Source organism: Miscanthus floridulus, chromosome 14 (assembly GCF_019320115.1).
Source record: "Miscanthus floridulus cultivar M001 chromosome 14, ASM1932011v1, whole genome shotgun sequence".
Lineage (NCBI taxonomy): Eukaryota > Viridiplantae > Streptophyta > Magnoliopsida > Poales > Poaceae > Miscanthus > Miscanthus floridulus.
The window spans coordinates 34,536,254-34,547,175 of NC_089593.1; the positions used below are offsets into that span (position 1 = coordinate 34,536,254).

General features: G+C 51.4%; 1 protein-coding gene across 1 annotated transcript; it reads right to left on the reverse strand.

Moving 5' to 3' along the window:
- Positions 1-5,102: 5,102 nt before the first annotated feature.
- LOC136503331 (uncharacterized) lies at positions 5,103-5,678 on the reverse strand. The gene has a single exon (XM_066498445.1). The coding sequence runs from the start codon at positions 5,676-5,678 to the stop codon at positions 5,103-5,105; it is 576 nt and encodes a 191-aa protein (XP_066354542.1).
- Between the last annotated feature and the right edge of the window lie 5,244 nt (positions 5,679-10,922).

The following is a 10,922-nucleotide window of genomic DNA, read 5'->3' on the forward strand; positions in this document are numbered from 1 at the left end:
TGCGTTCGGCTTATTTCTAAGGTGGATTATTCAGGCCTACCTTCGTTGGTTGCTGCCCTTGTTGACTGCTTCCTTACTGCTCTATATTGAAGACCTGCTAGTTTTGACATTGCTGTGGCTGCGACTGGCCTTGGCTTCTGCTGCCTTTCTGGGCATTCCTATTGTTGCCCTAGAATTGTTTGCTCTGGTTTTGCTCTTCTAGTCTTCCACGAAGGTCAATATCAGATTTGCAATATTTCTTGAATTCGTTATAAAGGACTTCGATGGTCCTTGGGTTTTCTCTAGCTAGATGAGCTACGAAGGGTCCTATGCGAAGGCCCTTGATTGCTGCTTCGATAGCAATGTCTTCCAAAACATTGGGTGCCTTTGCTTTCATTTGTATGAATTTTTTTATGTAGTCTTTCAAGACTTCTCCTTGATTTTGCTTGCATTGGAATAAATCCATTGAAGTCAAGGATTCACTTGTGAATCCCTTGAAATTTGCTAGGATCTTGTCGTGAAGATCTTCCCATGAATACACAGAGCTTGGCTTTAGCATTGAGTACCAAGCTAGTGCATCGCCTTCGGCTGCGATGACAAAAGATTTGGCTAGCACCGTGTCGTTCCTGCCAGCAGAGGCAAAAGCTGCCTCATAGCTCATGATGAATTGGTGTGGGTCTAATCTTTCATTGAACTTGGGCAAGGTGATGGGTTTGTATGAGGGGGGCCAGGGTGAGCTCTGGATGCCTTCTGATAATGGTGATTTGGAATCAATAGTTCTGTGGACTTATAGCAGGGTATAAGGCATGCCGAAGGTTGGTTGAGCTGTTGCGCATGGCGGGGTGTTGGGTTGGCTTTGATTTGTTAAGTGAAACTAGGTGGATGTGTTGAAGCTAGATTATGAAGGCTGCATGCTTTGTATTTTGGCCTATAGGATGGCTAGCTGCTGCCTGAGCTGATGCTTGGGCTGCCTATTGGTTTGTGGTGAAGGTTGTTGCGACCCTCTCTCTTGTTGCATGTTCAGCAACTGAGCCTATAATTGTTGAAGCTCTTGCTATGGGTTTGGGTTTGGGACTTGCTGCTCCTCGAAAGCCAGAGGTTGGTATTCAATGGCCGGCTCTTTCGTAGCCTGGTCTTCTGTGGCGGTAGCGTAGGTGCTTTAGGAGCTACGCCTAGGTCTTTCCCATGGTGTGGAGTCCATAGGTGCCCTTGCGGAGGCTACTCTTTTCCATGCCATTGTGAGGTTTGCTTGGCCAACATGCGGTGGGCGCCAATGTTGGAAAATCAAGGGTTTCCAGCAAGTGAGGACCAATGAGTCTCTGCCTAGTCGGATGCACTAGGCAAAGATATGTGACTAGGATGGTGGGACCTAGCTTAATCAAGGCTTCATCAATGAATTCCCCCGCTCACCTTACATAGCATATGGCTCCTCCTTTTATAGGGCAATGTTTGCTACTTCTTCATGTTACAAATTTGCCCTTTGATAGCTAAGGTACATTCATGGTATATCCTAACACTAGTACAAACCTCCAGGGGCATCCTAGGTTTTGTCTTCCTACACCGTCTTTGCTTCTTGGGCTTTAGCCTTAGGGCCATTAGAAGCTCGACTCCAATTGTGGGTTGTAGTGCTTGTGAAGGCCTCTTTCCCTAGCAAAAACAGCATGGTCTATGCCTAAACCACTGATGCTTCTGCTCTTGACTCTGAGCCTCCACCCATGGACTCCTCGAGCTTCTTATAGGATCGAGCTTAGGCCTCCACCCAATTGTTGGTCGGTGGCAGAGGCCTTCCCGCAGATGGTGGAGGCTTTCTAGGTTTCTCCTCGAAACCCATGCACGCAGCCTCCGCTTGTATCGCTAGGGTCATCGCACCATCTTAGGCTCCACGTGAAGGCTTTATCTAGCATTCCTGCAAAACATCCACAAATGATCCAATGGTACTAGCTTATGTTTACTTTAGCCTCCTTACATGGTGTTCCAACATCAGGCGAGCCCCTAAGCCCTGGGGCATGGGTTAGCCATGCCTAGGCTGGCTCCACGTGAAGGCTTTATCTAGCATTCCTGCAAAACATCCACAAATGATCCAATGGTACTAGCTTATGTTTACTTTAGCCTCCTTACATGGTGTTCCAACATCAGGCGAGCCCCTAAGCCCTGGGGCATGGGTTAGCCATGCCTAGGCTTGGCCAGGTATCTTTGGTTGGGAACCATTGATCTCGAGACTTAACATACCCATATGTTAGGATCTCATCAGGAGCCCCCGAGCCCTTCATGGCCTCACATGGCATGGTTTGTGATGGCGACGAAAGGCTGAATTTGATCTTCTAGTGACCGAGCTAGCCATAGTGGGGATGCCTTCTGCTGACGACAATGGGATGCCCTTCTTGGGGCCCTATCCTAGGTGTGATGGGGGTGCTCTGCTATCGAGGCCGAGTGGTAGAGGTGCTGACCATTTTTGGTCCTATGTTACATAGGTCTGTGGCCCGAGCGAGGGTTCGGTGAACTCGTATAGGAGTTACCGACTTTAGGCTTGGGGACACCCCTCCTTTAGGTTAGAGCTTGCCATGGGTCGGGTGATCAAGAGCATCTAGGCTCTGGCTCGGGGCCACCTGATCACCCGGCACACCACGCCCTTCTAGGGGCTTTGGTAGCAGGCCCCGACCCTCTCAGGCTAGCCTTCTAGGGCCAACCTTTTACAACCATAGGTCAGGTCATGGGGAGCGCGCCGAGCTCGAGCAAGGGACCCTCGTTGGGTCCACCGCTTAGTGGCTTTTGACCCAACTCCAAAGAGTTGATTTGTTTTGGGGGTGCGCCACACAAGCGCCCATCGATCGAGGCTTAAGTTGCTCTGTCTGGAGGGCCAACCCAACCCCTGAGGCTGCCATGGGGCCTCCTTGATAGCGGACGCGGTAGTTTCTAGGCACATCCCTTCTGCTAATGCCTTGAGCAAGCGGTTTGATGGCGCCTAGGTCACAGTGCTAGGCATAGGAGTTATGGCATGCACAACCATGCCATCCCACTTCGTCTGCGAGATGGGACGTCGAGCCATATGGAGCAGATATGGTGGAGGAGGAGCCGTGGCACTTGGCACGCGTGGATCTGGGCTATTGAAGGTGTCCGATGGGCCTGAGGGGAGTCAGGTCCCCTCAAGTCCCATGAGGAGGCATGCGCGGAGTGGGAGGCGTGCTTGGTGGAAAGTGGAGCAGGTACTTGACTCATTGTTAATGCCCTCCTAACTCTACCTTTACTACGTGGCCATGTCATGCAAACTCTTTGAGGCGTGCTGTGGGGATCAAAGGGGTGCCTGGCCGATTCTCTAAGGTCTCTTTAGCCATCGATGGTTGATCAGAGGACTCAGGACCGCTGACAGCACATTGACTGGGGATATAAAGTGGCCCCCACAGACACGGTGCCTTCTATCCCTCATCTGGCTCCTTCTCTTCTTCCTCTTAGGTCCAACTCCTGGCATCCATGGCGACGATGAAGTGCGATGCCTCCCTCGGAGTGAGCCTGGCTCCCTCCACCAGGTGATTTCCCTCACTGGGGTGGAAGGATTCTAGTGATGCCCTAGCCATGCCTCATAGTCGAGGCAGTTGCATGGCTAGGTCCTTTTGTGGGGGCGTCGAAGAGCTCCTACCACGGTGGTGGCCACCGAGGGCTGACCTACCTGCTTGGGCTGCTCCCACCCCATCGCCGACGGTCATGGTGCGAGGCATAGTTCGTGGTTGGGGCGGTGGCGCTTGTAGGCTTCTAGGTGCCTATGGGGCTCCAGGGCATCCACGACGCCCGTTGTTGCCCATGCATCACGTTGCACCTTCCTAAGCCTGGGGTCAGGCTAGAAGTGGTGCTCTTTGGAGGGCTTTGGCGGCTAAGGTCTAGACCAATCTCCAAGCTATAGCTAGGAGATATCTGCCTCTTCTCAGTGCGCTCTAAGCCTTCTCCGAGTGCTGCACCGACCTTAGGGCTTGGGAGACCCGACCTTCCCTTTGGCCTCTCTGAAGGCCGCCCTGTCTAGGGGAGGCCAGGTCACTTGCATGGCCAGTCACTGGTAGGCTTCTTCGCTGCTCGGCCACAGTGCTGGCACTCTGCATCCTTCAGCGGTTTTTGCTGCCGTATATTATAAAGGAGTCATTCCCAATTAATGAAATAAAATTACTTTCATTTTTAATCTCATTGCTCAGGAGTCATGCTCGGAGACTTAGGTCCCTCATTGGGATGGGCTATTACGACGATGGCCTCGGTGGCCAAGATCATCGTGCTCGTGCTACCAGTGGGTTAGTCCATGAGAACACCAGGTTTACGGTCATTCCGCACCCTGGTCATGTCCCCCAGAGGGGAGATCCTGGGCTTCCCGATTGAGCCAGTCATATAGTTCCCAAGCCTATCTATCGGTGCTCGGGGGCTCGCTGGCTCCCTTGTTGGGTCACCACGAGTGGCTCTAGGTCAGTACTCGGACATCTCACGATGGTCGGCCGGCTTCGCTTCTGAGCGTCCAGCTAAGGCCTTTAGTGCCCAACTATGGGAGTCCCTCGCACTTTAGCTGCCTCGGGCAACCTTGAATCCACTTGGGTAGGCCTTAGAACCCTTAGCGATGCCCCTCTTGGGGGTGCCAGTACTGTCGTGCAGCTAGGAGACCCAATCCAACAAAGGATCAGGAAGCACAGAGATAGCAACAAATGAACAAAATAGACACAAGACAAGGGAAAGAGGACATAGATGGTAATGTAGCGGCCAAGGTCGTTCTGTTAGTGCTTTGCCAACCTTTCGCCTATTCCTCCTGCTCCGTCCGTCTGATCCTTGGCTCACCTAGGGCCTTCCATGGTGATCTTCCTTCAAAGGGGGCAATAGATGGTTAGCTTAGCCAATCCTTTGACATGGCCAAGCTACTGCTAGAGTCACTCAGGATGAAGGAGACATTAGTGAGGGTGAGCGAGGTAAGAAGGTTAGGAGAATGAGACTTATCTTGGTTTTTGTTGTTGCAGAGGTGGGCCGGCGAAGGAGGTCAGCAGGCAGACACTGGCTCAGGTGGTGGCGCTTTCGGGCGGATGGCTTGATGGTGGCCTTCCCTCATGAGGAAAGGTCAGAACTCACCTTGATCGGGTCAACCCTTCAAGGAGGCCAAGTGCCTAGATGGAGGGGCTAGCTGAGGCATCATTACCACCAGGAGTCTTGGCCGCCTTGTCGACGCCTACCAGGTTAGGCATTGCTACTGCCTTGGCTACTTCGTTCACCGATGCCCTTCCCATGTCACCATAAGGGTCGTCAGGAGCATAGGAGGCAATGAGCATGGCAGCTTGGGTGACGCAGTCCTGCTCGTAGTAGTAGGCTTGTTCAAAACTGCCTTCGACGGTGATGACACCCTTGGGGCCGAGCATATTCAACTTTAGATAGGTGTAGTTGGGGACAACCATGAACTTGGTGAAGCATGGTTGGCCTAGGATGGTGTTGTAGATGCCGGGGAAGTTGACCACCATGAAGGTGAGCGGCTCCTTGCAGAAGTTGTCCAACTGGTCAAAGGTGACGTTGAGCCGGATGCGCTCTAGGGGCACAACTTCCTTCCTTGGGATGATCCCATAGAATGACACCTTGCTGGGGTGCAGGCTACTCCATGGGATGCCTATCCTGTCTAGGGTGCCGGGGTGGACTATGTTGAGGCCACTGCCACCATCCATCGGCACCTTGGAGAGGAACGCGGTGCCCATGATCGGGCTGACCATGAGTGGGTAGCATCCTGGGTAGGGGACACAATTGGGGTGATCCCCCTGGTCAAAGGTGATGGCCGTCTAGGACCACCAGAGTCATGTCTAGGTGGCAAAGGTGTCGACATCGTTCACCTCCTGCTCGATGATGCGGCGCTGCCGATGAGACTCGTATGCCTAGGAGCCCCCGAAGATCATGAGTCAGTGATCGGCCTTGAGGAACTCAGACTCATCCTCCAAGGCGCTGCCCACTGGCCTGATAGTGTTTGGGGCCAGCTTCTGGGCCTTGCCCTACTGGCCGAGGGTGCCATGGATGTAGCCCCTGATGGTGGCGTAGTCCTTGAGGAGGTGCTTCGCCTACCCACCATGGAACGGGCTGGGGGATTCGAGCGCCTTCTTGAAGTGTTCGGGATGCACAGCGCGCCCATGGGGTTGAGGCCTGGCGGCGTGGTCGGCCGCCACCACCATCTCCTCCCCATGGCACTTCTAGTCCTTGTTCCTCTTGTCGGTGTGACATTGGGATGATGTAGTGTCATGGCCATTGTCTCCACTCCTAAACTGGGCGGTTGCTTTAGCCTTGCCACTAAAGTTGGCCAGGACCACCTCCTCACTGGTGGCATACTTGGTGGCGATGTCCAAGAGTTCCTGCATTGTGCGTGGGGTCTCACGGCTGAGCACATGGATGAGTGCCTTGCAGGTCATGCTACAGATGAAGGCGTTGATCATGTCGGCGTCGGTGATGTTAGGGAGAACATTGTGTTTCTTGGAGAAGCACTGGATGTACTCCAAGAGGGTCTCATTGGGCCTCTGCCTATAGTTGCGGAGGTCCCATGAGTTCTCGGGTTGAGTGTATGTACCCTAGAAGTGACCGATGAAGACGGATGCTGCCGGGCTTGAGCTGCTCGAGCCAAGCTCTAGTCAAGCTTGAAAGAAGCAGGGGAAGGTACTAGATGACAAAGTCATTGTTCGACCCCCTGGCCCTCATGGCGAGGCGGTAGTCCTTGAGCCAGTGGTCTAGGTTGGTCTCACCATCGTACTTGGAGATTTGCATCAGTGGCCAAAATCGCCTAGGGTAAGGTGCCGCCTGGATCGCCGCCCCAAATGCCCAAGGGCCAAAGTGATCCAAAGTGGTGCCCTTGCCCCTCCACTTAGGTGTGTGGGACGCTGAGGGGAAAGCTCACGCCTTCGCTCCTACCGTGGCTTGGCGCCCCTAGCCCGTGGGTGGTCAGAGCTGCTGCCGAAGGAGTCACCACCGCTTCTGGCCACTGGTGGGGTGTACATGTCAGAGCGATCCCTGTTGGCGGTGGCCGTTGGCTAGGACAGCCTGGAAGGCCTAGCACGACGCTGGGATGAAGAGCTCTTGGCCTGCTGCTTGAGGGTGACATGGAGAAGTCACCTTGCCTCATGCAGCCACTTGTTGGTCTTTGGGTCTGGCATGCCGGAGATGTCGTCCAGCCAGCAAGCGACTGCCGCCATGTTGTAGGCTACTCTAGGGAAGCGCAAGGTGTTGGATGCCCCCTTGCTGCCATGCAAAGTCCTACCTTTAGCACTTGAGCTCTGCCTCGGTGGCCTCTACGTCCACTTTTCGAGCTCGCAAGTGATCCACCATCTCCTAAAGGTAGTTCACGCAGCTGCAAGGACTCAGGTTTGGTGGCATGAGCTCGAGTGCCTCTTTGATGAGAACCTCGCCATCGATGTAGTAGCACATGTGCAGTGGGACGTAGCAGTCGATGTCGTCGGAGCCATACTCCAGGTCGTTCCTCGAGAGGATCTCGAGGAAGGTGCGCAGCTAGGGGACGTCAGCCCCTGCGATGCCAGAAAGGATGGCTCTCCATGATGCTTCATGGCTGACAAGGTGCTCTAGGTCTAGCTAGAAGGACCTACCGCATTCTGGATCTTGAATGGCAGGCCTGAGAGGTAGTACTAGAAGTGGTCAGGTAGCAGGAGCACCTCATAGGTGGTGATCTGGTGGTGAACATTGGCCAGCATGTAGAACATCTCGCGCCAGTCTAACACAGTGGGGTGTAGGCCCAGACCTTGCTGAATCTACTAGGCTAGGACATCGAGATCTGCTCCTAGGAGGCCCAACGGAGGGAGTGACGCTAGGGCTCATTGCCCACCGGTAAGGCCCCATCGAGCGAACAAAGCTCACTATAGCAGTGGGCGACGTAGGCCAGGCTCCCAAAGTTTAGGACCTAGCCCTAGCGAAGGCGCTGGCTGTGATGAAGAACTCGCTAGGGAAATGGACACCGCTGTCTACAGCGGTACCAACTTGCTCCGGTGACGAGGTGGGTGGCTCCAGCCGTCATAGAGCCTGAATCGCACTTAACGCTGCACCCTACCTGGCGTGCCAACTATCGTAGGGTCAGAACAACGACAAGCTTTGTTGTTCGAGTCGGTGTCAGAGTACGTGTCTCCGGTGGCTCGGGTGGACTCAAGAACACAAGAATCATATAGTGGACGCAACGATTTATCCTAGTTCGGGCCAATCGGTACCCTACGTCTAGCAGCTGATGATCCTTATATTTAAGAGCACCCAAAATCGGGGGGTTACAACAGAGTGTAGAGAGATTTGGTAGGGTGTTAGCTCGGTGCTAATCCTAAGGATGCCTCACCGTCGATGGAGTCTTCCCCTCGATGGAGAGGAGGAAGATCACCGGATGCGGTGGAGGGGCTCTCGGTGCTCCTCTCTCTCTCTGGGTTGCCTCTGCCCTCGATGCTGAGCAGAAGCAGATCGAATGAGTAATGGAATTATCTATGTGGGGTCATCCTCCCCCTAACGTCCAACCTTATTCCTTATATACCGAGATAGGTCAGGTACATGGCGGTTTGGGGAGAAGTGTCTATGGTCTACATGTGCCGGAGTCTAGGAGGATCTTGCCGTGGCGCTTTGTGGACCGTGGCAGTGTCGTAGAGCTGAAGAAGCTTTGGGCGTCATCCGGCTGCTCTGTTCTAACACTCTGCGTGTCAGGCTATGTCGGCTTGAACCGGCCTCCCCCAGGTGGACCTTCTGGAGTCTTCTTGGTGGCAAAGGACGTCGGCTCCAGGGCTAACGTGTGTGTCTGGGAGCCGCTTAGCCCCTGTAGGCCGACGGGATTGTCTTCTTGTGTCACGCATCGTGCGTGACCCTATCACTGGAGCAGCTGGCACGGCCGCGCCCGGAGTGGAGCGTCTTGGGAGCCCCTGAGCCTCGATGGCCCGAGGCTTGTCTTCTTCCACCTGGCCGTTGGCTGGCGTCGCAAGGCCGAGCAGGAGCCAAGGGCCGAGCACGGGTGCATCGTCGATTAGGAGCCTATGGCTCAGGCGAGCCTGTGAGGCCTAGGCAGGGGCTGCCCCAGGCCCAGGCTTGGCCAGGTATCTTCAGTCGAGAACCATTGATTCCGAGGCTTAACATACCTATTTGTTAGGATCTTGTCAGTAGACGATGTTCCCGTCGACAGCGAGGCGCAAGTGATGACTTCGTCAATCTCGAGATGTGCCGGCAAGTCTTTCGGAGGTGCTCATAGGGGTAGGGCTTGCATACGTGCATTTATAGGGGGTGAGTGTGCATGTGTGTTAAGTATCTACGTTTGTACTTGTGTAATTGACAAAATATTATTACGGTTTCTTAAAACTGTACTGCTTAACTTCAGCTTAATATGCCCGCTCACAACTATGCTTGGAAAATTTCAGAATACGGTTAAAACAGCATTATGATTTCTGCTGTTAGCTTATGCCCCTGTTGGACCTTATTTGGGCCAAAGTAATAAGGCCCGAGCAGAAATGGACCACATCATATGGGCCATGGCTGCATGCTACGAATCATTTTATACTGTTATATAGGTACCTGTTCAAAAAAAAGAAGTAAATCATGGATTAATGAAGTGGCCATGTCATGAACAATTCATAAATCCTTCCCCTGTCTTATCCGTTAACGTGTGGAACTTGGACTCGATTGAATACCAATCCAATATCGTCTGCAAGATTTGTGAATATAACTATATTTACTTACAACTTCTAATAGCTTTGAAAAGAGATACACTATCCCATGCGAAATGTTGATTTTGCCCTCTTTTTTTAACTTTGTAATTTTACCCCTATAATTTTCAAATCAAGGAAGTCTTTACCCTGTGAAGTCCACTTAATCGTGTTAACTTTTGAATGAAAGAACAACTTTGCCAATACGTTTTTATCCCTGACTACCGGACTCCTGTAGTTTGCCGAGTGTCCGAAACACTCGGCAAAATACATAAAACACTCGGCAAATGGTTCGCCGAGTGTAACACTCGACGAACAGCACTCGCCAAAAACAGTGACGGCAAAGCCAACTTTGCCGAGTGTCTTTTATCGGGCACTCGGCAAAGCCTTTGCCGAGTGCCCGACACTCGGCAAAGTTGAAACCGAAAAAAAACCGAAAAAATGGGATTTTTTTTTTATCGATGGAGGCCCCCACCGGCCAGCGCCCACCCATCTCCGACATTTTTCGCGTGAATTTCATGGCTACCCGCTGTGCACGTACTTCCTCTATCACTACACCACACTCTCAGTTGTGTCTGGATTCCGTTTTAGTTCCCAATATATTATACTAAACCGAGTATAAATTGCATGTTTGAGGCCCTAAACGAATTCAAATAAAAAAGTTGTAAACTACAAAGTTTCATAACTTTTCGAGATCTACACTTTTAGTTTAGGAAGTTTTTCCATCCGATGTCGTTTACAAAATTTGAATTTTAAAATTTTGAAATTCAAACACAGTTTTGCATGACAAGATGTTTTCAAATCAAAAAGTTGTAAACTACAAAGTTTCATAACTTTTCGAGATCTACACTTTTAGTTTAGAAAGTTTTTCCATCCGAGGTCGTTTACAAAATTTGAATTTTAAAATTTTGAAATTCAAACACAGTTTTGCATGACAAAATGTTTTCAAATCAAAAAGTTGTCAACTACAATGTTTCATAACTTTTCGAGATCTACACTTTTAGTTTAGGAAGTTTTTCCATCCGAGATCGTTTACAAAATTTGAATTTTAAAATTTTGAAATTCAAACACAGTTTTGCATGACAAAATGTTTTCAAATCAAAAAGTTGTCAACTACAAAGTTTCATAACTTTTCGAGATCTACAAAGTTTATTTTGGTTGTTTGATCATCTGTTCATCCGACATGGTCGTTCTAACATTGTTCACAAATCTTATATCTCTCTTGTAGTTTCATAAACTACCAGAGAAATATGTTAGATCAGTGAACAAATTTATTTTCACTTTGTCATA